A 25970-nucleotide genomic window follows, 5' to 3' on the forward strand; every position below is an offset into this window, starting at 1 on the left:
AACTCACGGTCAGTCCCCCTGCGACAGCCGGTGATCAACACAAATTTGAGCCCTGCATATAACAACCCTTACTTGAATCTATGGTCAATGCGCTAACATGTATCCCTCACTTGATTTCGAGATGTTCCCGCTGGTTGGCTGGTGTTATTCTTATTCTGACGGAGAATATCTCACTTGGTTACACAGACACGAATAGACCATGCGAAATCTCCCACGTTGCGATCTTCTCTATGTGAGACCATAGGAGATAACCTCAAATATCCCCCAACGAGGAACAAGCTTCAACGATTTACTAACTCGCTTATCCGGGCCAACCTTACTGGAAATTTGCTCCAACCATATCGCTTGAAACATGTCACTCATCTTAACTTCAGACTATGTGGGCACACACATCCCTTCTTTTGTGCAATATCCGCTAAAATGAAACTATCTATGCGGCTTGATTGGTTTCAGCCTGCTAGCACTGGTTATGATAATAACCGCCAAGGTCAAAACATCGCCCCTGATGATCCCAAATGCGAGGGAGCTCCGATGACCCTGCGGAGCACATTGCCAAAACAACCCCAGAGAATTGTATATAATCCGGCCTTTAGATCCAGCAGCATTGCATTCTCTTTTATACACAAGTCATTCATTCATTTCTATCACTCTCTTTGTACTACCTGTACACTTCTTCGCCGGTTCACTTTTTTTAACTTTTGAATCTTTACAACCATTGCAGCAATGAAGTTCACTGGGTTGACCATTTCACTCGCCCTCGCTGGCTTGGGCTACTCTGCCGCTATTCCCAGCCTCGGCAATGTGGAAGGTACTGTTGCTGGTGTCACAGGTGCCGCCACTAACATTGTTGGGCCTGTCACCTCCGCCGCTGGCGGCCCGACAGGTGCCATCAAGCGTGACAATACTGCTGCTCCTGGTGAGATCATCAAGACCATTCCAAACCATGCCAACAGCGCTGTTAGCAAGGCTGGTAATGCTATTGGTACTACCCAGAACGCTGTTGCCGGTGCCGGTTTACCTGCGAAGCGTCAGCTCAACGACCTCCCTATCGGCGCCCTTGGAAGCGCCGTTCCCGCCATTGTCCAAGGAGCAAGCGGTGCTCTGACTGGGGGCGGTTTACCCGTGAAGCGTCAGCTCAACGATCTCCCTATCGGCGCCCTTGGAAGCGCCGTTCCCGCCATTGTCCAAGGAGCAAGCGGTGCTCTGACCGGGGGCGGTTTACCCGTGAAGCGTCAGCTCAACGATCTCCCTATCGGCGCCCTTGGAAGCGCCGTTCCCGCCATTGTCCAAGGAGCCAGCGGTGCTCTGACCGGGGGCGGTTTACCCGTGAAGCGTCAGCTCAACGACCTCCCCATCGGCGCCCTTGGAAGCGCCGTTCCCGCCATTGTCCATGGAGCCAAAGCTGGAGGCTTGCCTGCTGCCTTCAAGCGCGATGGAACTGCCGTACTTGAGACCACCGAGCCCAATCCCAACTTTGCCAACAGCGGTGTTGCCATCGCTGGCAGTGCCGTTGGTGCGGGCGAAAACCTTGCCTCTGGCGCCGCTAGTACCGCAAAGAATGCTGCTAGCCATACTTAGTCATTACAATATACTTAATGCTTCTTCGGTTTTTCCGATATATGCTCATCCTTGGGAACATTTTATGATTGATTAATTTTCCGTGCACAATATTTTACGAGTGCGTTTCATATCTCTCTGTTACTTCCAGATAATCAGCCTGAGAGGAACATCCTTGCTACAAATATGTGTTTTCTTTTTATCTTTGCCGCCCTATTTTTCCAAGTCTTAGAAAATACATTATACTCCAACATTCTCATTTGTATGCCTTCAGGTGGATTCCCCTCCAATACCTTGGTATCAACTAACATGGCTGACAGAAGAGGCAGATAATTTCCAAATGGCATGATGTCAAGGCGATACATATGTATTTCATATTAGGTTTCTTTTATTATTAAATGGAAATAATATGCCTGTGGGACTGTCGTGTACCCGTGAGCTACTCAGCATATATATTCCTAATCGCTAGGTCTACCTGTATATAATTTGAGCAATACTATCACGATAACCTTAAGCATCTAGATATGTAAACACGCACATAATACTCTACAATATTTCCGATCAAATATACAAGAGTAGAGGGCCGCACATGCGGCCTTGTGATGACTTCTCAGTACTCCGTAGTATAGATATCCCCTCCCTCTGGATAGACGAGAAGGAAACAAAAGCATACTTTGTGCAAGAGACTTTCCTAATTAACGTTATTAGTAAGACAAAACCTGCTCAGTATGACCTCGGGACCTAATAAGCCGTCTAGATTTCATTTACAGTCAGCAATGATTTGGAATAACGTTATGCCCATGAACCAATCAAAAGACAGCCAAACCAAAGCCAATTATCAATCGGCTCGGTCGATTTCCAAGTCCGTCGGCTCTGAATACCCCGTGGCCAGCCCTTGGCCAATTGGTAAGAAATCAACTCGACCTCGGTCCATCTAGAGTATCAGAAGAATACAAGAAGAGAGTCATGTTCTTGTGTTGGCAAAATTTCGCTATACCACATTCTGCCAAGTCTGTCCGGTCAACTATCCAATTAACGACGTCATTCTATTTATCCCCGCGAACACTCCAGAGACAATTTCCTCTTTTCGCAAATCCCCGTCAAATATCAACCATGTCGTCCGCTACATCTTTCTTCGACTTTGAGCCTGTCGATAGTACGTATAATCCCCGTGCTGTCTCTGCCTATCTTCTCCCCTCATCACATGCATACACAGCCAAATAACCTCATCGCTAACCAAACCCGACATACGAACAGAAAAGGGCGCGCCCTTCCCCCTTTCATCGCTGAACGGCAAGGTCGTCCTAGTCGTGAACACAGCCTCGAAATGTGGTTTCACACCCCAGTTTGAAGGCTTGGAGAAGCTCTACCAGACCCTGAAGGCCCAGTACCCCGAAGACTTCACCATCATCGGATTCCCATGCAACCAGTTCGGCAACCAAGACCCAGGCTCGGACGATGATATCCAGTCTTTCTGCCAGCTCAATTACGGCGTCACATTCCCCGTGCTCGGAAAATTGGATGTGAACGGCGCTAACGCTGCACCGGTCTGGACTTTCCTGAAGGAGCAGCAGCCTGGGATCTTGGGCATGAAGCGCGTGAAGTGGAACTTTGAGAAGTTCCTTGTTTCCGCTGATGGCAAGGTGGTTGGCCGCTGGGCTTCCCTTACCAAGCCTGAGGGACTCCAGGATACCATTGTCAAGGAGATCGAGAAGGCGAAGAAGGAGGGCACTCTTGCTTCGCTGAAGAAGACTGAGGCTGGTGCTGAGCAGGCTAAGTTGTCGTAAGGATGTGCTCGAGGTGTTCGTTTCTGAATAATTGTGGTGATACCTTTAATTGTTTTTATTGTATCTATATCTCGGTGCTTCTGCTTGTGATAAACTCGTACTTCTCGGTTTACGATTCTGGTCTACGATGGGGTTTTTACCGAGTACCAATAGTAATTTATATCCCAGTATCAAAACTCATCGATACCGATTTGGTAAAAGGAAAAGCCGCTAGACCAGGTCCTTGGATGCTTATCCATTCCCGCCTAACATGAGGCCTGACTCGATATGCCCGAGAGTCCCTGATGCCCAAATTTAAGCAGAAGAACCACCCTTGGGGACCAAATTCCGTAGCGACAGATCATAGACCACATCCTCGACCTTCTTGACCTGTAGTGCCACACAAATTAGAAATTTAAAACAAGGAAATAGATATTGCAATGGTTTCAACATACGCTGTACTTGATACCGTCGCTGCGCTTGCGCAGGATGTCGTTTTTCAAGTTCAAGAGCTGGAATCCAGCGAACACTTCCTTGATAAAGTTGCCAATCTGCATGGGACGGGTGTAGTCGCCTAGGGTGACTGAGTTGACAGCCAAGCGAGCCTGGGAACAAATTAGCTGTGGCCAAACATAAAAGCCCTGAGATTTCGGGAAACGAACTAGCTCCTCGACCATGGCAATCAGTGCCAGTAAGTACTCCTCAATCGTTAGGTGGAAGGCATCCTGCTCCTTTAGGTTGACAGGGACTAATGAAAGAATGACAGATTAGTATTGTACATCAATGTATGCATACAGCACCCGTGATGCTTATCACAGATAAAGATAGCAAAACGTACTGTCCAGGAACTTGCCCACATCCTCGATGGTCATGAAGGATGTTGAGTTGGGTCCCTTGTGCTCTTGAAGTCCTCCTAGCCATGCGCAAAGCTCAATAGAGGCGACCTGATAGATTGGATAAGCAGAAGTCTTCAACATTGAATTTCAGAAACAAACCAGATTTTGCAGCTCACGGGTCCATAGCCCGTTGTACTTGTAGAATGGATGTTTATCTGCCACGTCCTTCAGGCGAGCAACTTCTTGCTTTTGGGCAAGGATTTCCTTGGTGACATCGTCAAGCACAGGCTTCACTATTGTAGAAGTCAGTAAGATGACTCATGAGAATTAGAGGAATAGTGTGGAATGCTGTTTGGGGGAAAAGTGTAGGAATTTAAAGGTTATATGGCGAAGAAAAGAGACATAAAAAGAGGAGTGACCAGGCAGTGAGGCTAAAATCGAATGGAATTATACCCCATTCCTCTCGCCAGACCACTTGCGATGAATAATAGATACTTACGCTGATCAGCAGGCGTGGAATGAGCCCGCGACAGGATAGCCTGTGTGTAACGTCCTGTACCAATCAATATCAGTCCTCATGTTCGACCTGCGACTTCAATCCGGGAGTGCCGTCCCCGGTAGGGTAGACACTAGAGAAGTCCTGAACAAAGTCATGAATTGCAGAGCATACCTCTTCTGGCGAGTGTTTGGACAATCTCATGTAGCTCCTATCCAAAATCGTTAGCTAAATGTCGATGTTCCTGGCTCAAGGGTCTTGCTCCGGTGTAGGCTTGGCGCGCGAAGAATTCACCAAGCTCAGGACGCGTTGGTATGACTTACATCTCGGACGGTGCTCTCCTCGTCGATCTTCGTCTGGAGATTCTCGAAAATGCGTTGGTCAATCATTTTGTTGCTTTGTTGTGGTTGTAGATGGGTATTTGAGAGAATTGAAGGCAGATCTGCGAGGTGTGGTGTTGGAAGTGCGTTAGTTACGTCAAAAGATATGTTAAAAAAGAGGATAGCTCGCGCAACACGCCACATTTCTTTGTTTAAATTGAGAGTTATATGATGAGCTGTGATATCACTTCCTGAAATATATTTTACTTTTGGAGATGAGATTTCCTCGAGATGAAGGTCGCATGAGGCTCTTTTTACTACGATTTACGACACTGGCCTACAGTTACCATTCACGGAACGATTGATAAAGCTGTTGAGTAGGTAGGTATTCTCAGTTACTTATTAAGAGATTTAGATCTCAAAAATTTGAGGCTTGTATGTGACTTGTGTTCACCCCCAATCAAAACGACTGCAAAGGCGACTCTCCCCAGAAACAAAAAAAAAAAAAAAACTCCAGAACCATGACCATATTTGCAGGTTTTATTGGTGGCAGATCAAGTCTAGTGATCATCGTAAATGTCGTAAGGAAGCAATACACACACCGGCCGGTGCCAGGGTGATCACGCGGCGAGAGAGGCAATGCTTAGTATCGGTATCTGGTCGAGTAATCTGTGAAAACCGGCTGTTAGCGAATGGTGTTTCTATACGAGAATCGAGATTGAATGTACCTTTGGGGCTGACCACCAGACCACGGCCCTTCTTGGCGCCCTTGTATATCGTCTCGATGATGTCGATCAACTCCTGCTTGTCCTCCAGCACCCAGTTCAACTTGTTGTTGTTTCCCGTGCCGAAATCGCACATCATATGCTTGTTGCGATAGAAGAACATGATTGTCATCCGGTCGTAAAGCTCGTACATCTGGTTGAAGTCTGGGACCTGGTCGAGGTCGCATAGGTAAATGACGGCGAAGTCTGGGGGTAGGCCTGTTAGCTACTGTTCAGGTTTCTTTGGGGGATCACTCACTCTTTACCCGCTCGGCAATCTTGTAGAGGAGCTCATCTTGGCGGATACCTGGGAGAGTGGGTTAGTCTGGGACCCTGCGAATGGATGCGGGTGGCACTTACAGTCGGGATCGTGATCTCGCCCGAATCGGATCACCACCAGGCGTTCTTCTTCAGAGAGGATAGCCTGGTCCACATGCCAGGCTGTTTGCAAGTGAGGGAGAACGATAGAACCCATTACGATGGCTGATTTTGTGTCAACAGATTGAAGTATGCGGAGTGGGAAAAAAAATGGAAGGCTTATCGATTGGGCCCCCGCGATCGAAGCTGTCACGTCATGTGACCCATTTAGCTGTTATAGAGAGTAGTCGTGACGCGTTATCTAAACTGCTTGGTCTGTTGCTGTGTATTATTCAGTGTGTGGTGCTAGAAAAATCACAGTGATGAAGTTGTGGATGATCTCTCACCCAAGCCCTCACCTTGGCAACTGATTCAAGAAGTACATCGTAGGACGTGATCTACAATCTATGACATACGTGACAGCTAGGGGATCTGTAATAGTAAGGCCGTGTCTAAAGTGTTGTAATGTGTTGGATGGAGTTGCTGATGGTCTCTCATCCAAGTGTGCCATCCTGCTATCTGATCAGGAAGTACTACAAAATTACTGTACTTGGATTACATTACAAGGAGGTTGATTCTGAACAGACATCTTCTCCAAACGCCCGGACAAGCCGAACGGTTGATGAAAAAGGAGTTCGCGTCGATCGGGGGTAGTGTAAGCCCAATGACACTGTGCAACGAGGCATGCGCAAGCACAGGGGCCAAGTCGCGGGGTCCAAAAATAGGAATAATCAAAGTGTTTCCTTGACGGAAACTTTCAGAGATTAAACTGAAAAGAACAGATACTACACTTGATCTAAGCCAATAGGCAAAGAGAGCTAAAGAAGAAAGAAAAGAAGAGGAAGATCTGAGGGCAGAGGGACTCTTATATACCTTGATGGCAGTGGGTCTTCCCGATTAGCCGAGCCAATCGGAGATATCAAATAACTCCGAGCCTAAGCGACATGCTGACTCACTTGGCTGACTCACCAAACTTTGCCCTACCCTATTTCCCAATTAAGACTAGTGCGACACACCTCTGGCCATGAATTTTTGATAACCAAATCGGCTCCACCGTGAAATTTAGGAAGTTGTCTTGACCACTCTCTCGTCGGCGCAGGATATTCACCTCTTTGCGACCTTTCCCAATCCTCCAAAATCCATCCCCCCCCAATCCATTAACAATGGCTCCCGCTGCTGTACGTTGAAGTCCAAATCGCTTTGCTGTTCCCCCCACCGGAGTCTCTGCAGGCTCGTCTTTGACACTGTGAAACTCGGTATTGAAAAATCTATCGAATCGCTCGTGTCGAAGACGAAGACGAATCTGCGAGATTACCACCGGGGCTCGACATTATGGAGCAGTAGGCTAATTTGATTCTATGTGGTATAGGCTCGTGGTCGCAAGGCCCAGAAGGTTACCCAGAAGTTCGTTATCAACGCTTCCCAGCCCGCTAGCGACAAGATCTTCGATGTCTCCGCCTTCGAGAAGTTCCTCCACGACCGCATCAAGGTCGAGGGCCGTGTCGGTAACCTTGGCGAGAACGTCGTCATCTCCCAGTCCGGCGATGGCAAGATCGAGGTTGTTGCCCACATCCCCTTCTCCGGCCGCTACCTGAAGTACCTGTGAGTTTTTCTATCCCCCGGGGTTATTCCCGATATGTTGGAATACAGTTTTGTTGACCATTGCCTTTTCTGCAATTCAGCACCAAGAAGTACCTCAAGAAGCAGCAGCTCCGTGACTGGCTCCGTGTCGTCTCCACCTCCAAGGGTGTCTACGAGCTCCGCTTCTACAACGTCGTCAACGACGAGGCTGAGGAGGATGAGGAATAAGCGTGTCGCTCCTGACATGTCTTATTTCTTTGCCCCGTTGATCGATCGGTTCTAGTCTTGTGTGTCGCGCTTGGAACGTCTGTCTGGATTGAGAGCGAGAGCCATGGGGGGATAAGATTGGTCTATGAGGCCACGAATAAAACCAAAAAAGTTTATACCCTCATATTATTCTTGTGTAATAATAATGTAAATTGTAAACTGTCGTCCGTTCAATGTTTATTGCACATGCATGGGTATCGATACAAAAGTGAAAAGCAAAATATGCGATATGGGAATGAGGAATACATATCCACGATCATCTGCTGGACTTTCTCTTCTGGACCGTTGTCCATGAAGATGTGACCGTTGATACTCGGCCATCCGGATGGACCAACTTGTCACCCTCAATTTTATGTCCGTTCTTCTTCAACGCTTTCCATTTCTCACCCACTTTCACTCTCACAAGATCACCTGTAGCAATTGAATCCTCCTTTGAGTCGTGCCCATTGTCTCCGACCTGGATGTCACGGCCAAGGTGCCTTTGAGCAAGGGCCTTGAGACTTAGACGAATGGGGAGACCCTTGGGGTGAGGGTACAGGAGGACGGTGTCAATGACCGTAGGGTGGATTATACGGCAAGCGTTGAGGTCGTTGTCGATTGCATGGCCGATGAGAGGTGTCTCGGGCTGGAGGAGCTTCAGAAGCAGATCGCGCGCCTCCTCGGGCGACTGAACAAGTTGCAAGGGCGGGTTGGTTTTCTTTTTCTCGTCTGCCGACGGTGAAGATATGCTGGGAATTGGAGTGCCATACGGCTTGGCGGAAGCATAGTGTTGTGGGGTGACGCCAGAAAAGCGTGTGTTGAGATCTAACACCTCGCCCATAGGCCGGACCAGCACATCAAGGAGATCACAGCCTTCAGGCCAACTGACTGCAGTGAGACGAATCAGTTCGAGCCCCAATGTCGTGTAGCCCATCTCGCAATCAATAGAGACCGGTTTCAATGGTCCCTTTCCTGGCTGCGATGGGGTTGTCTGGAATTGGAGGATGGAGGCAAGTCGTTTGGTCTCGGAGACCTTGAAGACATGTGTCTTGGCTCTGGTGCAGCCTGTAGACGTCCCCAATCCCTCGCTGCAGCAGGGAAAGTATGGCTGGGAGGGACCGGTGACATGGTCTGTTTTCTTGCGTTGAGGGTAAACGGGCCGACCAGGATGATAGTCACAGTAACCACCGCTGGCCAGGGCACCATCCTCGCGACGACCTGGAAATACCTGGAACCGTTGACCGCATCTGTCGCACTTCTCCCAGCCCTTGGACTCATCAACACCTCTCTTGGCGGTTTCTATTTCTGCATTTGTGGGCTGTTTTGTGACATACCCATGACCTTCGAGGCCAGTGAGGGGCGTGACTAGCTGGGATACAACTGCGATTTCTTCTGCAGGAGTGAGGCCTGTGTTGATAGGTATGGGCGTCGCCTGTGGCTTCTGGACGGGGTTTATCTTATAATATCGCGAATTCAGATGAGACATCACCTCCTTGACCCATTCGTCAATTCCCATCTTCGTAACTTTCACGATTCGAAGTTTGATAACATTGCCGTAAACGCTTGGGCTGTCCCTGGCGAATTTTTCTTCCTCATCCAGAGCCATTATGGTGAGTTCATCGGGGGTTAGGATGAAACATCTATTCGAGCTATTCTTGTCCTTTCGTAGCTTTTCATTGAGAGCAGTCATGGCGGAGTGCAGCTTCTGGAGAATGGCAGTCCGACTGCCATGAGTTGCCGGTGCATGGGAAAGCATGCGAGGATTCAAAGTTTCTTTTGGAACTTTGCGTGGAGGGAGCTGTGATGAAGATCCAGCGGATGTGGTATTAGTGCGCTTCGCAGGCTCGCTCCCCGAAGGGTTTGGTGGGCCACGGCTTGAGGTAGGCTGGGCGGCTTCTTGAGCTCTTGAGGTGTCTTGTGTATTTTGATTTCGTTTGGGGGCGACTGGTTTCGGTGAGCGCCGTCCCATTTCGAGGGATGATTCTTCTAAGTTGCAAGATGGAATGGGGGAACCCGGCAACTGTGTGCTTTCCACTTTGACCCGTTTAGAAGGAGGGCCATCGTCGCCTGACGCTGGAATCTTCGACGGCTGAGCCTCAGCTAGGGTTGGCTCATTATCATGAGAGAATATGCATTTCAAAAGAGTGCAAGCCTTGCCTTGCGGGCATGGAATTGCCCCAAAAAGGCCGAGCGATGTGAACATGATGAATGATGACAAGATGAGAAGACAGGTTAAAGTGTAAATATCCAGGTCTTCAGTGCAAGAGCTAGTCAAAGTCGATCACAGTTTTTAGAAATACATAATGAATATGTATAGCTACTGTGCCCATCGACCCTTTTGTGTTTGTTTGTGCACCAAATAGACCAAAACGAATATTGCAAGTAATTCTATCGCATCATTCAGGGCTTGCCTGTGGCGAAGACTATTAAAAATGAGCCAAGCTGCGTGATCCCAAACAAAGCAGCTGGAGCTTAAGGTAGAAAGCAAATTTGAAGGGATTAAGAGATCAGATTGACATCACTAGAGGACAACATTATTGGAAGCTGTTCAGCAAAGTGATAAGTCAATGCAAAGAAGACAAACACATGCCTAATATTGCAGGCAGAAACACATGGGTTCTGTGATCTGATGTTATTTCTTATTGATTCATGGTTCTGCTCGATGTGATTGAAGACTCTAATCTCCAGCAATGAACACAAATAGATCTACATAGAGATATATGTTGTACTTCGAGAATTCGCCTAGCACGGAAGTCCCTTATCGCCGATAGCTCCAGGCTGACGGAGATGCGCGGCCTTCGGGTGAACAGACATCCGTAAGTTAAATACTCAAGTATGCTTATTTTTCTTTCCCCCTGGACTCATTTTTATTCTCAAAGATGGAATCAACAAGTGAAATAACGCCGGATACCTCCAAAGGGGATCACCTCTGTGTTTTGGTTCACGGGTATGCTGCTTTCCCCTTTCCAATGACGTATTGATAAGCCCGCTAATGCGCCAAATCTTCATAGACTTTGGGGAAATCCTTCGCACCTCGATTATATCGCGTCCGCGCTGAGAGACAGATATAGTAACGACCTCTACATACTCTGCCCGAAAGCAAATAGCGGCAACTATACCTACGATGGAATCGAGTTGGGCGGAGAACGATTAGTGCACGAGATCGAGGAGACGCTTGAATTCCTAGCCGAGAAAGGACAAAGGATCACAAAAATAAGTGTGATTGGATATTCGCTTGGTGGTCTGCTCGCGCGCTATGCGATCGGCTTGCTCAATGCGCGAGGCTGGCTAGATAAGCTAGAACCCATGAACTTTACGACCTTTGCCACGCCACATGTTGGAGTGAGAGCCCCACTGAAAGGGTATAAGGATCGGATTTTCAATGTTTTAGGGCCGAAGACAATCTCGGCATCTGGCCGCCAAATGTGGCTGGTCGATTCCTTCCGAGATACCGGGCGCCCACTGCTCGGTGTTATGGCTGATCCCGAGAGCATTTTCATAACCGGCTTGAAGAAGTTCCGGCAGCGGAGCACTTACGCGAATATCGTCAATGACCGCTCAGTTCTATTCTATACGTCCGGTCTCTCTAAAGTGGACCCATTCCGGGATCTGGAAGACCTGAATATCAACTACGTCGAGGGTTATGAAGATGTCATTATCGATCCCGACCTTCATGTGCTTCCTCCAGCGGAGAGAAAACCTGAAACCACAGCAGCGCGATTCTGGAGGAAATTGAAATCGGCAACCATTTGGATACCTCTATCACTGCTGCTCATTGTTCTCGCGCCTGTGGCTTGTACACTCTTCTTGATAAATGCTGGGATCCAAACAATCCGCAGCTCAAAGCGCATTCGTATGCATGAAGTTGGCGAAAATGGCCAGCGTTTCGGAAGATACAGAGTACCGGTTTTGATCCAAGACGTTCAGCATGCCGTGGAGCAGGCCTTGGAGAACGTCAATGCTATCCAAGAACCGGCTTATTTGTCCAACAGCGATACTGAAGTGTCTGACACGGCGCCTGAGAAGTCCACTAGATCGTCTGTCTCGAAGTCTGGTCGCAACGATGCCGAGTCTGCATCGGCTAGACGTTCATCAACGATGGAGGTTTCGACGTATTTTTCCAAGCTTGCATTAACCAATGAACAATTTGGCATCATCGATTCCCTCAATGCTGTGGGAATTCGGAAATACCCCGTCCACATACAAAAGCACTACCACAGCCACGCAGCTATCATCGTTCGGACTGAGAAGGATGGGTTCCGAGAGGGCAAGATCGTGATGAAGCATTGGTTAGACAACGAGTTCGCGTTATGATTTCTTGATCAAACATAAAGCATTTCTCCAGCGTTAGAGCATGTATTTATATCCTCGACACCTCACCAACTGATTCTCAGGAGTTTTTTCTTAAAAATAAAAAATATGACCATAATGACAAGAAAATTCAAATTTATGCCTAAAGTCCCGGAGAAATATCATAAGCCACCCGACTGATCCCCTTTTGCCGACTGATCTTGCGAATAACAATAGTCCCAACCAAGCTCGTCCTCGCAACATGAGTACCACCACAAGGATTGTGATCGAGCCCACCTATACTCGCAATCCGAGTACGACCACCATGGGAACCCTCTTCGGCACCTTCCCCATTCCCAGCCTGCATAACACCCTGCAGCCAGGAAATGAGAATGGGCAGATCCAACCGTACAAGCTCGTCAACCTTCTCCTGGATAACCGGCTTGTGCTCATTATACAGCAACCCCTCATACTCCATAGACGCCTCCCTGGGGAAATGATTCGCTTTGACCTTTTTCTTATCCGGCATTAGAAGCTGCATGGCCAGCCCAACTATGTGACCAGCTGTATGGAGTCGGGAATGATAGTTGCGTTTTGAGTCATCGACCTTCTGCACGACAGGCTGGCCTGCGGCGAAAGAAGAAGTGGCATCTAGGAATTTTCCAAAATGCAGGAACCGTCCATCGGGCGTCTTGCGTACCAGTGAGACCTCAAATGTGGGATCTTGGTCTACTGGTCCAAGTGAGCCGGTGTCGCTGGGTTGTCCGCCGCCTTGGGCGTAAAAGATAGTCCGGTGCATAGTGATTGCATCATATTCCACGGGCACGTTTTTAGCTAAGCCTTTTTCTTCTTCGGAGAGTGAAGGTATTGACTGGGAGGATTGAACCTCCGTGGTCAATGTCCGCAGCGTGGCATCATCAAGGTACACTGCCTCTGTTCTAGGGACCTGGATTGACGCATGAGTGATGGTATATTGGGTTAAAGCCAGAGGGTTCATACCATCATTGTTACCTGGTGCTGCTTTTTGCGCCAAGGAATATGGATATAGTTGAGGGGGAGATTCTGTTTGTATGAGAGGACTTTCCCGTATGGTGGGTCATGTCAACCACAGGGCGGAGCGCCTCAGTATTCAGGCTTCTAATATCTGGGACATCCTCTCCTTGTGGACATCGGTTGACTGTGAACATTTGAAGTCTACTATGGGAGAAAAAAATATATCCAAAAATATATCTAAAAACACATCACAACGCCGGATAGGCCGGCGACTATCCTTGTCATTCATTTGTAATTTCGAAAATTCTTTATCATTGATCATTGTGGAATTCATTCAGAGAATCCGGTGGCGTTGGAAGATATCTAACCCATATTGGAACTGTATATGTAAAAAGAACCTGTGCCATGAATCGCGACAAAATGCAGAAGTTCAAGAGAACTGGGAATCATATCAAACAGGTCATTAAGAAAACATAGGAATGGACTGAATTGACCGCGAAATCTATTGAGGAAACGCAGCCATGAGCGAAAGAAGATCACACTACACCGAGATCTGCTTATTTGGGAACTTCTTGGCTGGTCCCAAAAGTCAAGCTCAAACAGTTGTGTCCTTGGAAGTCTTTCGGCGCTCGCGCTCAATAGCAAATTTGACGGCATCAAAAACATTATCGCATGTCTTCCTGGGGGGATAGCGTGGGACAGCACCATCCTGGTAGACTCCAGTCTTGACCAAAATCGAGAACCAGTCATTTTCCGCGGTCTTGTTGAATTCATTTGTGCCACGGATGTCAGACTCGGGAGTATCACCAATGAAATACACGGTAGACGGAGACTTGTCGATTCCACACGAGTCCTTTCGCCACTTTTGCAACAGCCGGGTGGCAAATTCATAGGTTCCGATTTGCGGCTTGCCGAAGGCGATAGTGTTCAGGTCTTTGCCTGTGAGAACCGTGTAAACGGCCTCGAGGGAAGCGCGTAGCGCTCCCATTCCAAGGCGTGAATGTTCATGCGATGTTGACCAAACCACATCAGTGTGCGAGAAGAAAACTGGTGGGCCTTCGGTAAAGGTCTCCGACCGTGTATTCAACCAGCCGTCTTTGGTCATGAGGCAGTCCAAAATGATTTGCTGGTCGCCGGCCCAGTCGCGACTATCTGCAAAGACGAAGATCGCTTCGATGCGGACCTTGTCTAGATCGAGCAGTCGGGAATTACTGTGCTCCTCATCCGTCAACGTTCGGAACGGCGTAGTATCGTGTCTCGTCTTGATGATATCTCCGGGTGTGATGACATCCTTGAATCCGTATCCTTCAGCCACAACGCGGCATTTCTCACCCTCGCCACCAACCACTAGGACGGTGTGGTATCGCTCTGCCATTTCGCGCATGGGTGTGTGGCCACAGATGAACTGGCCAGGGTCGACGTCCAGATCGAGTTGCCTGCTGAGATCGAGGCATCGCTCTTTCTCTGTCTTGCCGCCGCCGTTGGTCAAGAAAATATAAGGACTAGGATACTGTTAGATTCAGATTCTTCTATATTGGCAATAGTTACTCCTAGGGGTAACATGGAGTTCCATGTCATGAAATAAGAATAATACACTCACACTTTGCACCCATATTCGTTTTCACCGTTGATATACTTCATGGCTTCAACGGCCGCAGGAATGGGCTCGCCACCCTTGATGAGAACGCCATCAATGTCGAAAGCTAGTGCAAAATCATCACATGTGACCTGAGGAGGGTGTGGCATAGGTGTGTTGATTGGTGAGGTATCCGTTGATGAGACTTCTTCGGGCTTGGCCATATTGGAGTTGAAGAGATGGTCAGATGTAGAAGGCACCGCGTCCTTAGGGACAATGAGATTAGGGCCATAAAGATCGGCCCGAGCGGTGTCCAGTTCGAGTCGGACTCTTTGGAGTTCGAATCCATTATTATTTGGGGCCATTGTGATGAAGGGTGTGGGGCCGGTGGGTACAAAGACGGTGATCGCTGCCTTGATTGAGTATGTATAATCTCTTTGTCTCTTACACCGGACACAAGCGATATTGCGATATTCAAGTGCTTTGTGACTGCGAAATCAAAGCAGATAAAGTGCAAATGAAATCGAAATGGTTTCGGGAACAGGCCATTAATATAGGGCCATTAATATAACAGGCCAAACGGAGTGGGTATTTGCATCATCGACCCTCTTACCCCAAAACGGGGTTCCACACTTTGTTCAGGCTCAGACCTCGTCATTTTGGTGGGTTAAAACAAACCCAAAGCATCTAAATCGAAGAGGATCAACGGCACATTCTTGGCACATGGGACCCGGCGCATCGGGTTGGTGACGCTGATTTGATAAGAAATGCGCTTTGAATTTAGAAAGTGGAGTTGCCGGGAGGTCGAGGGCAGTGTAGAGAACTTCCGTTAATCACCAATGATGATGGTAGGATTTGACAGGAGTTGGTAGGATTTGACAGGGCTTGAAAGGCTACAAAGTAAAAAAGCGCCTCTTCCGTTCCGAGTCGCGTCGAGAAGCGTCCGGGAGTATCCGCGACATCCTCAGGGCCATTGACGTCATGAACCTGAACATCATTATCAGGAACAGCACAACGAATCTATGCCGCATAAAGGTGCCCTATGAAAATTTCTTTATGAATACACAAAAGAAGTAGGGCCCAAGGGCAGAAGCCCTGGTCTTGCTATCCTGAATGCTCTGCGCAATGAATATTTTTATGCCCTAAACTCAGAACTCCTAGTATGCGGGATATCTGCCCGACTTGGTATGTATACCGTGAACCCTGTTAAAAGCTTTGTCTGATCACGACATTCTGCGCGCTGTAAGCTTGCGAGTCTCTCGAGATAGATTCAGCCCTTGATTAAGGGATGAAAGCTGGGTGGATTCTAGGGCTGGCGTTACACGCGGCTGTCTACGGAAGGCCTGTGTGGTTAAATTGCAACCGGGTGATTTATATGGGAACGGAAGCTAAGTTGTTGACTTTTGGCTTGGGCCTGGGCACAGTCTGCCTACCCTTATCGGTGAATAGGAGTGGTCACAACCATGATAGGCAAGTGTCATTGGGTTGAGAAGGGCCTAGGCTGGAAGGATTTCACAAGCCAGGCCGAAAACTAATGTTTCTCGTTTCTTGATTACCTTATATTTTGTTGCTGAAAGCGTTGGAACGAGGTTCTTGATAAGGGACCTGGGGTCCCATGAAGACGGAAATAAGCGAAAGAGATCTTGACCGAGAAGATGTATCTGCCAACACACGAAGATCGACAGAATCTAGGGACAAATCCTGTCGGCTTCTCCACTGGGCTGCTTTTGAGTCACATTGTATAGTTCGTATCCTCCTGGCAATCTTTATTTGATGCTACCTACATAATTAGTGGAAACATCCACAGGATCAATTACATCTTCCTCTGGAAGATATGCAGGATTTGCTATAAATTGATTCAGTTTGTAAGAGGTCTCCCGAGACATTTAATTCGTTCCCACGCATGGAAGATTGTTATGCTGAAACTTGATATGGGATATTTGCGTAAGACATAAGAGCTCTTATGCATCGGACCCGGTAGTTCTATTAAATAAAGCCCTTAACCCGAGACATCAGATCCAGACTCCTCCGCAAGGTCATCTATAAGGTCATCAAGATCAATCTCATCATCAACATCTGCCCAGTCATCAAAGAACACGTCCCCCTCCAAGTCGTTTTCCTCCCAAGGAGTTGCCAGTGGTTTGCGCGGATGGTAGAACATCCGGTGGTAAAAGGACAGGCATTCGCAAGAACACAGGTCGTATTTAGGCAACTCAAGCGGGCAAGGAACGGAGACCATGGACAGCTCCACATTCAGCTCCGCAAACTTGCTTTTCCACGTGTTGCCCTCCTGACATATCTCCGTGGCGGGGGGTTAGTCTTGTCTTCATTGATTGATGGAAGCTGCTCCATGATGTCTGGTACCTCGCAGGTAAAGCGACGCAGCTTTGCGAGTTTTTTATCTTTCACCATCTCGTAGATAGCCGAAGGAAGCCATGACTTCACTTCATCGTATCGTATAGTAAGACTCTCGAGATTCGGTGGCAGGATATCATCAGCCGGATCCAGTTCTAAGCATTCCGCCCCTGTAAGTGTGGCAAGAGTTGTTGTGAGATGCTTGAGGTGGACTAGTTCACCGAAATCTGTCTCCTCATCACCGCCCCAGTAAAGATCGTAATCCATGTATTCCAGGGAATTTTCATGTCCGAGCGTCGATTCAACGTAAGATAGGGGTTCTCCGTCAGAGCCTACCATGTCCTCTGACCTAGGACCTCTGAAGGTGAACCGCTTCAAAGCCTTTGGATACTCGAGTGCTGTCTGGAGGTCCGACGGGTGTATGATGCAGTTCAAAAGGGTCAATTCCTCCAGAGGCGACGACTCGCCTATTAATGGGAAGATAGACTGGGAGAGTTGGAATGTAGCGCCAGTGACACAGAGTTTTCGTAAACCTGGATGACTGAATAGTGCATCGTCGAAAACTGGTAGACATCTGCCGTCCATCTTGGGATTGTGCTCGTCATGATTATAGTCGCTTCCGATGTGACCTGATAACATTAGATCTTCGATTCGGTGGAGAGAGTTAGTTATAGGACTCACAAACACGCAGAGCGGGCAGCCCCGGCGGGTCTGGAAGAGACGCGTGCACGAACAAAGTTTCGACCGCGCCGTCTTGCATGTAACCAAGCTTGCGATCTGGAGGACTGAAGGATGATTCTCCTAAAGGTCCAAATCCCAGCTCTCGGTACTCTTTAACGGTCCCTGATCCAGAGGCAATCTTTCTCACCCATTCCAACATAGCGTCATCTCTAGCATACGTACTGGCCCACCGAGCAGAATCAAAGGGCCTGGGGTTTCTTCTTAAACTCAAGCTCTCCAGATTCGGCAAAGTCACAGCCGATTTATAGAATTTGAAATGACGGTAGGACCAGAATTCTGACCCAGCATCCTGCTTGTGTCGAATCTCACGGATAAGTGGTGCTAACTCCGGACGCTTCTCTATGGTGAGAGCAAGACGAGCACCGCTTTCTGAATTGAACAGGCGGACACGGTTGTAGAGTTTAGAGTTAATTCTTTCATAAAGAGTAGCACACGATTGAGCAAGTCGGCTCAGATGTTGGGCAGATTCTTCATCGTGTAGATATTCAATGATGATATCCCAGAGCTCCAGAGGAAAGACCGGCAGTATTGTGGATCTCTGGATGAATGTCTTTGGAGCCATTACCAATAGGAACGGATGAAGTCCGAACCCACGGAAGATTGGGATGTAAAAGACGTCCACAGGCGATGGGTTTTCTACTCTTTTTAGCGGGACCCCAGCTTCTTATCTAAGCCCCGCCAATAGTTACTCCGCTGGCTTGTACGCTTGACGCGTTTTCGCGTTTCCTACCCTTTTTTTTTTTTTTCCTTTCGAACTACTTTTTGAGACCTAAAGAGATGCAGAATTGAAGATAGCTCAGATAGAAGCTATTAATACGATCCAAATCTTTAATGCGAGTTAGCAAATTTCTATACACATGTTTTTCACAAACAAAATTCAACGCTCTCCACCCATATCAAAGATAATATACAACAAAAGCAAATTCTCATAAATCCCACAACCCCAAGAAAATGAATCTATTAATCAACACGAAGAATCAGATCATCGCCCCTCCTCGACGGCGTCAAATTCCGACTAGTCGGAGAAATCCGATTCGACACAGCACCAACTTTCTTCGGACTAACAGGATAATGCACAGCACCGGGATACATATCTGAAGGATACGGCAATTCCCCAGACGGTTCTCGGGATCTCGGCGGAACGAAGGCACGTCCACGTTCCAGCCACAAGTCTTCTGGACAGTATGGCGCGATGACTTCGCTAGGCGGTCGTGGACTGTTGCGTATCTGGACACGTTTGATGTCATTCCCCCGTACAATCCGCGGCCTGGATACTATCTCCGAGCCTAGAGGGAGGGCTGTTGATGATGAGGCGGGGCAGGGTTGAGGCGCCTGTCGTCCTGGTGACAGGCTGCGGTTTTGGGTTTGGGTCTGGGTGGTGTTGATGGGGGCGGCGAGAAGGGTGTTTTGGTTTAAGGAGTAGGCGGGTTGTGATGTTTCGGAAGTTTGGTTGTGTGCAGCTCTGCTGTCTGACGAGGGGGTTCTGAAGGCTGGGTTGGGATTGAATGGGGGTGCCAAGGTACTCGGGGCCCCGGATCTTCGTTTAAATTTGCCTGCTGAGAATCCATCTTTGAATGCGCGAGGATTGGATGGTAGTCCTGCGAGTTTCGGCCGGATCCCTAACCTTGGGGAGTTGTTTTGCATCATTCCTGCTGCCGCTTGTTGGCCTTCGTCTTCTTCAAAGAGAGTCTCTCCACTAGGTGGCCGATGACTCCACTTCAGCGGCTTTGGGTATAATCCAGCTGCAGGGTCTGGTATTAGTCGTGCTACGCTGTGCTGTGAAGATTGTGTCCGAGGCGAAGATTCCCAGTCCGAGTCGGAGCTAAAGGCAAACCCTATCCGTTCTTGGTCTTGGGGTCCTTTGGTCTGACCCGAATGATATACCGTAGCGGATTGAGGGGTGTATCGTGATGGTGGGTGAACGGTGGCCATTGAATGGAAAGTACCAGGCCGCTGTAACATTGTCTCGCGGTCACTCGTTGGGCTGTATGAAGACCCTAGACCTAAGCCATCTGTTGGTAGTGGTGGCATCGGTTTCGAAAAGTCAGAAGGCTCAGACATGACGCCTCCGATCTCAAAAATATGTGAAGGTGCCCGTTCCCGCTGTTTTCCTCGCCATCTCTTGCAGCAGAAAAACACAGCAACGACGATGATAAAAGATCCTGCCACACCTGATGCTACTGACATTCCAATGACCGCTGCTGGAGTAATAGCATGATCACCTTTCTTATTCGTATCTTCAGAAGAGTCACTGGAAATTTGTCCAGTAGAGGACGTTGGTCCCACTTGAGACCCCGAAGATGAAGAAGCATCATATAATGTGATACTAGACGTATGACTGGAAGTATTCGACGTCGGCGTCGATGCTAATGCCGATGTTGATGCCGATGTTGATGCCGATGCCGATGCTGATGTCGATGCTGATGTCGATGCTGATGCCGATGTCGCTGTAGGTGTTGTCATAGAGACCTCGGAAGTGTGTTCAGTTGTCGAAGTGGAGCTAGTTGATGTTGTTTCTGTAGTGGTTTCTACATCACTCGTTATCGTTGTACTCGTATCAGAAAAGATCGTTGCGGTAATCGTCTGGTGTGTTTTCGGAAGAGCCTCGGATACCGAGTCGCATATGTGATAAGCCTTAGACTTTGCGGAGACCGTCTGTGAACATAAAGACAGAACACAGCTCAAAGCTGCTTCACCCAATGTCAAGCCACTAGTTGTCCCGGTGCGGCAAAGGCACTTGATATTGGACGGTGACTTGCATTCCACAGGTGTGTATTCGGACTTGATGAAGCTATTGACGCAGTCCTTAGCACAGTCCGGGACTATGTCATACAGAGCTGAGTTCGATGCATCGTTGTAGGTATCCTCGGCGACAGAGCAGAGTACGAGTAAAAGGAGGATCGCGCTGAGTATCCTGTGGATAGGAAGAAGGAGCATGCTGCGGTAGCCCTATACATGTTCACTATGAGCGAAGACCTGCCATGTACGATTCTCCCATCGACTAACCTTGTGTATTCTTGCATGGGATTGATTACCCGCGAATACTTGTACATGTGATTACCATAGTTGGTAGATGTGTCTGCGAATTGTAGCAAGTGGCGTGTGGAAGTATTACAACGCCGGAAGTAAGAAGTAAATGGCAAACAAACAACAAAAAGAGAACAAAAAGAGGACAAAAAGAGGGAGTTTAGACTAGTTAAACACGAAGCCAAAGCACGACGCCATTCTAGGCGCGAGGCAAAAGTGACCATGACGCCCATCGACACTTGGGGCCAAGAATCTGCATTTCCACATCATTCTGAAACATAGTGCTTGAGGCTAAGTATGTATAGGCGCTAGAGTGAAACTGCATGGCTTTGAAAAGTGGTAAGGTCCCCTTCACCGGGGACGAATCGCTGTAGTGGTAAAGCGATCTGCCAGGAGGGGGGCGGCCTAGTAAGCGGCCCCGATACGCGCCGGGCCATCGAAAGCGCTTAGACTGCAGGGCCAGTTGTGGATGGCGCCGGGCTAAGTTTCAGATCTCTTAAACTTAGTGGATGATCGATTGTGGCTCGTTTTGGGAAATTCAACGCTGTATTGTGGTTGGTTTTGCTTTAGTTGCGGGTTACCCGCCTACTGATGATGGTATACCGGCGATGATTTACCCGAGGGTTGCTGGAGCACTTTGCCTCGCCCAGAGATTGGGAACCTCGAACATCCAAGTGATCAAAGTCATGTTCTTCCTGGCGTGTTTCCTTGTTTTCGGGAGTTGCTGATGGGCTACCCTGGTATGCCCTCGGAACACTGTGATTGTACGACAGTCTACGGGGCGGTTGCACCAGCCTCATGCAGCGCTTTGCAACGTTTTGCACCAATCGCTTGAGCTATTTAAATAAAGACGTTGCTGAGGTCCACGAGGCTCATTATTTTAGATTATAAATGTTTAGTTTGCTCTTTTGCTAGCTACGAGGGATTCTAGGGACCTGGTACCTGTATGGAGGACTCGGTACCTAGGAACCAATCGACAGTTCTTTTTTTCTATGCTTCCCTACAATTACAAGGAACTAGGTGATTTATAGTAAAAATCTCTTGGATCATAAAAGACTAGCCAACGGCGAGCATTGGTAAACACAAAGCCCCAGAGTCAGACCGTATGAGCTGGTATCATTCATAACGAAAAAGCAAAAATCCGCAGTATCGACCAAGACAAAGGAAAAGAAGCAAAATAAAACATAATCATGCGACCACACAAAAGATTAGGGAATTATGGACATCATGTCGGACTCATGTCGGACCCGGTGCCAAGTAGTGGAGGCTGCATTAGGCTAGTCTCAACCGGACCTCCACGGAATCACGCTGACACCGGCGTTCAGGATATCGAATCACACCGACCCTTACTCAAAGCGCAAGGCACAAGCAAGAACTGATGTGAAATTTGTCGCAATGCATCGCTCTCCAAGGGGTATTTGTCTTAGAAAGTGTTGGTTGCGAGGGTGTGTGGGAGGTGGGTATCTCTAGTATTTGAAGATAATGTAGCTGTAATATAGTCAGCAGCTGTCGCGAGCGGTTGAAAATTCATCAAGTCAACACATACATGGCGTGGATGACACCGGGGATCCATCCCAGAATGGTCAATAAGATGTTGATCAGGAAATCAGCACCACATCCGCGCTCCAGGAAAACACCCAGAGGAGGCAGGATGATGGCAAAGATGATCTTGCAGATGTCACTGTCAATGATATTAGTATACTAGACATAGTCTCGTAGGTGACCTGGCATCCTGGCGCCCCGGCGACCTGAGTGAGGGTGATAGGACGCGTTGACGGAGTGACAGGTTGCCAGGTTGACAGCTAGGACTCCATAAAATAGATAACTTACGAAGCAGTGAAAGGCATTTTGGATAAATGTGATGGAAATGTTAACGGTGAGAAATGGGAACGGATGTGGAGGGAGGGAAGTCTTAAAAGGGGACCTGACCTGAGCCTTGGGTCATTACATCATGGCCCGCCACCTGTGGCTCGCGCGAAAAAAAACCCCCCAAACTCTAGACCGTTTTAGCAAAATCAAGGCACCAACTAACTGCAAATGTGGCTTAGACTATGACCGAAAGGCGTTTTGTTTTATGTCTTTTTATTGTCTTTATTATCTTTTTCTTGCTATTTTAAATTGAACGTGGTAATCACTACTCCATTCGGAGTACAATTGCAGACCCGTCCAAGGTTGTCAAGATAATGATCTTCTGTGCTTCCCTCACCTATCCCGTTCATTCTTTTGCTTGCTGCCTGGAGCTTGGCGCTGGGAATTAGCCTACATTTTTTTTTTTTTTCTTCTTCCTGTCTATATTTGTGTTGTACAGTGTGGAGTACTTTGTTACGTGTGCATAGTAGGTATGTGCCCATCCTGCAGCCTAAGTCTCATGACGGTGACGATCTCTACAAATACCGTCACTTCTTAACTTTGGGAATCTTTACTAGGCCAAGTACTGCACAGTGTATGGCGCTAACACCCAGCCAGCCCTATGGTCCTTGCCCCCACCTGCCAAGGCGCCTGGTATCAGCATGTGGTTGGCCTCTTATGACTTCACTGAAACAGAAGGACCATTACTGATGCAAGGAAACCTCGAGGCCGAAGGATCATGTATACACATTCTATACCAAATTTGGAAGGGAAATTGTTACATATATTGTAGTCAACAGACTCATCAAGTCGGGTTTATACATCGTTTTCCAGCTAGAATCAAAATGTAATAAGGAGTTCCACTGCGGGACGTCTAGATCTGGCGAGCCACCAACCTCCCACCTAAACTGTTGCCTTTCCCAATGTCGACGGTCAAATCCCAAGCTCATTGGTCATTGATGGTTCGTTGGGTCCACCAGGTATTCAGCCTTGTTCCGCGACTACTGGGGAGGACAGATGGTTCCTTATTTCCTCCAAGGCATACACCCTGCAAACCTCGTGTCCTGCCAGCTTCTACAGTGTCCACAGCAGCGTCTGCATGTTCTTTTAAATCCGCTGGACCAGTGATCCAGATTCCCCTTTCGACTTTTCTAGCTTCTTGTAAGCAGCAAACACATTGGCATTTAGAGCCTTGGAGTCTGGTGCATTGGGGTTGAATGAAAGATTCGTCGCCAGGACAAGCGCTGCGAGAAAGATGTGCAGCATAACTTTGAAGAATCGCGCGTGATACCCTGTACGGTGAAAACAGATGTTCCGCTCCGCGTTTGACCCACTACCCTCCGCAATGACTTCCGCGTTTTCCTAATAGGACCAGCTTTAATCTGGATATCTCGATATCATTCAGATTCAAACAGATGAGGGTGACCCTCAATTCCCGACGCCAGCAGCTTCTAGGCTCATGCAAAGTTCCTGGAAGCCTCAGCCGTGCAAATAGATGGTACGCAACACAGAATCTGGCCAAGGGTGGGCGGCCTTTTGCATACACATGGCTCACAAAGACAGCAGAAGAGACAGTGAGAAAACCAGTCCTTATGCACTCTTGGTATTTAAGCTAAACAATAAAAGACCCCAGATGATATTTTGTCCAGGCTTCCTTCAGGGCCTGTGAGCCCATCAGCTGCGGCCGCTTCTGTCCCTCTCCTCCTCGTCACCCCAAGCTTCGCGCACTGGCTTGATTCTTCTAGCCCCTTCTTGCCGCAATTCCTCAGTCGCCTGTACGGAAACTCCCCGGGGGGCGATTTTCTCTATGCCGTTGCAGCCGTGGTTGACACACTCCCAAATACTACGTCCGAAAGCCCAAATTCAAGTGAGTCCGAAGGGCTGTCGCTTCTGGCAGTAGAGCATTCAGGCGTCCAAACAAAGCCTGCACCGCCCCGTCTTATTCGAAGTTCTGCCAGTGAGGAAACCAATCTCCTGTTTTCATTCCAAACCGAAGTCATTGGTCAAACCAGCAAGGGACCTGCACACGAGATTGGATTACGCCTAGCGAACACTATATTTGTCAATGGGAGAGAAACAACAAGCTTTGGTATGCGCTGGCTCTGGGATAAAACCTCAAACAGTTATACTTTGGACAGTTCAGTGGATCTCACAAGCTGCATGGTTACGGCCACTTCCCAGGCCGTAGATACCGCCCTGGAATTGCCATTGCATCCAGTCACTGAACGACGAAGAGTGATGACTAGCATGGGAAACATTTTACGGCAACTAGCAAAATCAACGGATGCGACGTCGACGGACACAATACCTGCTTCGTCGGAGCTCGAGAAGGAGCTTCCCCGTTATATTGCAGAACATAATATCGTTGACCAGCGTGTATCCGTATGGGCACTTGTTGAGAAACCTGAGTTGGAGGTGGCCGATTCGGGTTCATCTACCCATGAACGCTTGATCAAATCTCTACAACAAGGCGGGAAACTTCACCGAGTCATGAGCGGTGGGGGTGGATGGGGAAAGAAGCAAGGCCTTCTTTCGCTGGATCCCGAAGTCAGCTTCTCGGGGACTGTCCATCGAGACAATCTTGTCACATTGAGTCAAGTTTTCGATCCTGATGCCGCACAGTTAGACGCACTCCCTTATATCGATAAAGGGATTACTGTAGATGATCTATCCCTCCTTTCTCAGGTTGCTACTGCAGGTGATTATATTCAGTTCTTTGTGTCGGTACAACCCACTGGGGGACAGGGCAAAATTTCGAGCAATCATGACTCAAAGGAAGAGCCTGTCAGCTATCATTTTGGAATGGTAGCTGACTCCATGGAATTTGAGACGCACGAAACGGATGAGGACAGCAATGGGATCATTTCTCTGCCTCATACCTTTGGAGCATTGTCTGAGAAGGCGATTACCTACTCGCAGCCCATCAGAGGAGAAACGGCGGCAGAGTCGTGCACGAAGCTGAATATTCCAGGATCTCGAGTTATTCTCGAAACTGTATAAACAAAATGATACATGTACAATAATGAAATACATAACCAACCAAATAAGCCCATCACAGCTGAATCTCTACATGTCACATATGCTGTAGTCATTACCTGTCCGGGTGGGTATGCCAAGACATTGCACGTGACCCAGAGAGGCCAGCATGTTTGCCGTCGACCTCCAAGCCTCTGGACTCTCCATCCTCCCCGACCGCATCCAACTGAGCTTGCCGACC

General features: G+C 48.3%; 13 protein-coding genes across 13 annotated transcripts; 5 read left to right on the forward strand and 8 right to left on the reverse strand.

The window, feature by feature from the left end:
- Positions 1–723: 723 nt before the first annotated feature.
- N7447_000951 (uncharacterized protein) lies at positions 724–1578 on the forward strand (the record flags this gene model as incomplete). Its single annotated transcript, XM_057225227.1, has 1 exon — positions 724–1578. The coding sequence occupies one exon, from the start codon at positions 724–726 to the stop codon at positions 1576–1578; it is 855 nt and encodes a 284-aa protein (XP_057089243.1).
- A 945-nt stretch (positions 1579–2523) lies between these two features.
- Positions 2524–3344, forward strand: N7447_000952 (glutathione peroxidase; the record flags this gene model as incomplete). Its single annotated transcript, XM_057225228.1, has 2 exons — positions 2524–2713; positions 2815–3344. 2 exons carry the CDS (start codon positions 2524–2526, stop codon positions 3342–3344), a joined length of 720 nt encoding a protein of 239 aa, XP_057089244.1.
- A 294-nt stretch (positions 3345–3638) lies between these two features.
- N7447_000953 (translin) lies at positions 3639–5044 on the reverse strand (the record flags this gene model as incomplete). The annotated part of the gene is made up of 8 exons (XM_057225229.1): positions 3639–3713; positions 3779–3928; positions 3986–4071; positions 4162–4267; positions 4319–4452; positions 4659–4712; positions 4830–4866; positions 4979–5044. 8 exons carry the CDS (start codon positions 5042–5044, stop codon positions 3639–3641), a joined length of 708 nt encoding a protein of 235 aa, XP_057089245.1.
- A 574-nt stretch (positions 5045–5618) lies between these two features.
- N7447_000954 (DIM1 family thioredoxin-like protein) lies at positions 5619–6214 on the reverse strand (the record flags this gene model as incomplete). The annotated part of the gene is made up of 4 exons (XM_057225230.1): positions 5619–5644; positions 5704–5946; positions 5999–6046; positions 6100–6214. The coding sequence occupies 4 exons, from the start codon at positions 6212–6214 to the stop codon at positions 5619–5621; spliced, it is 432 nt and encodes a 143-aa protein (XP_057089246.1).
- A 1045-nt stretch (positions 6215–7259) lies between these two features.
- N7447_000955 (60S ribosomal protein eL22) lies at positions 7260–7905 on the forward strand (the record flags this gene model as incomplete). Its single annotated transcript, XM_057225231.1, has 3 exons — positions 7260–7274; positions 7466–7698; positions 7779–7905. 3 exons carry the CDS (start codon positions 7260–7262, stop codon positions 7903–7905), a joined length of 375 nt encoding a protein of 124 aa, XP_057089247.1.
- A 295-nt stretch (positions 7906–8200) lies between these two features.
- On the reverse strand, positions 8201–10126 carry rex3 (putative RNA exonuclease Rex3; the record flags this gene model as incomplete). Its single annotated transcript, XM_057225232.1, has 1 exon — positions 8201–10126. The coding sequence occupies one exon, from the start codon at positions 10124–10126 to the stop codon at positions 8201–8203; it is 1926 nt and encodes a 641-aa protein (XP_057089248.1).
- Positions 10127–10802: 676 nt separating this feature from the next.
- Positions 10803–12237, forward strand: N7447_000957 (lipase ROG1 family protein; the record flags this gene model as incomplete). The annotated part of the gene is made up of 2 exons (XM_057225233.1): positions 10803–10870; positions 10935–12237. 2 exons carry the CDS (start codon positions 10803–10805, stop codon positions 12235–12237), a joined length of 1371 nt encoding a protein of 456 aa, XP_057089249.1.
- A 139-nt stretch (positions 12238–12376) lies between these two features.
- N7447_000958 (Translation elongation/initiation factor/Ribosomal beta-barrel) lies at positions 12377–13215 on the reverse strand (the record flags this gene model as incomplete). The annotated part of the gene is made up of 2 exons (XM_057225234.1): positions 12377–13159; positions 13213–13215. 2 exons carry the CDS (start codon positions 13213–13215, stop codon positions 12377–12379), a joined length of 786 nt encoding a protein of 261 aa, XP_057089250.1.
- A 586-nt stretch (positions 13216–13801) lies between these two features.
- N7447_000959 (phosphatidyl synthase) lies at positions 13802–15147 on the reverse strand (the record flags this gene model as incomplete). The annotated part of the gene is made up of 2 exons (XM_057225235.1): positions 13802–14708; positions 14807–15147. 2 exons carry the CDS (start codon positions 15145–15147, stop codon positions 13802–13804), a joined length of 1248 nt encoding a protein of 415 aa, XP_057089251.1.
- Positions 15148–16781: 1634 nt separating this feature from the next.
- On the reverse strand, positions 16782–18440 carry N7447_000960 (uncharacterized protein; the record flags this gene model as incomplete). The annotated part of the gene is made up of 3 exons (XM_057225236.1): positions 16782–17072; positions 17147–17766; positions 17819–18440. The coding sequence occupies 3 exons, from the start codon at positions 18438–18440 to the stop codon at positions 16782–16784; spliced, it is 1533 nt and encodes a 510-aa protein (XP_057089252.1).
- Positions 18441–18838: 398 nt separating this feature from the next.
- Positions 18839–20815, reverse strand: N7447_000961 (uncharacterized protein; the record flags this gene model as incomplete). The annotated part of the gene is made up of 1 exon (XM_057225237.1): positions 18839–20815. The coding sequence occupies one exon, from the start codon at positions 20813–20815 to the stop codon at positions 18839–18841; it is 1977 nt and encodes a 658-aa protein (XP_057089253.1).
- A 1510-nt stretch (positions 20816–22325) lies between these two features.
- N7447_000962 (YqaE/Pmp3 family membrane protein) lies at positions 22326–22770 on the reverse strand. The gene is made up of 3 exons (XM_057225238.1): positions 22736–22770; positions 22452–22586; positions 22326–22393 (listed from the first exon to the last, which is right to left on the reverse strand). The coding sequence occupies exons 1-3, from the start codon at positions 22750–22752 to the stop codon at positions 22372–22374; spliced, it is 174 nt and encodes a 57-aa protein (XP_057089254.1). The 5' UTR covers positions 22753–22770; the 3' UTR covers positions 22326–22371.
- Positions 22771–24168: 1398 nt separating this feature from the next.
- Positions 24169–25753, forward strand: N7447_000963 (uncharacterized protein; the record flags this gene model as incomplete). Its single annotated transcript, XM_057225239.1, has 2 exons — positions 24169–24327; positions 24380–25753. The coding sequence occupies 2 exons, from the start codon at positions 24169–24171 to the stop codon at positions 25751–25753; spliced, it is 1533 nt and encodes a 510-aa protein (XP_057089255.1).
- Positions 25754–25970: the final 217 nt, after the last annotated feature.

The sequence above is a fragment of the Penicillium robsamsonii genome (genome assembly GCF_028829455.1).
Source record: "Penicillium robsamsonii strain IBT 29466 chromosome Unknown utg000001l_segment0_segment0, whole genome shotgun sequence".
Taxonomy (NCBI): domain Eukaryota; kingdom Fungi; phylum Ascomycota; class Eurotiomycetes; order Eurotiales; family Aspergillaceae; genus Penicillium; species Penicillium robsamsonii.

Coding starts and splice junctions, on each gene's coding strand:
- N7447_000962 (XM_057225238.1), bottom strand. Junction 22,394..22,451: donor CCCGGTGTCATCCACGCCAT/GTATGTGTTGAC, acceptor ACTATATTACAG/CTACATTATCTTCAAATACT.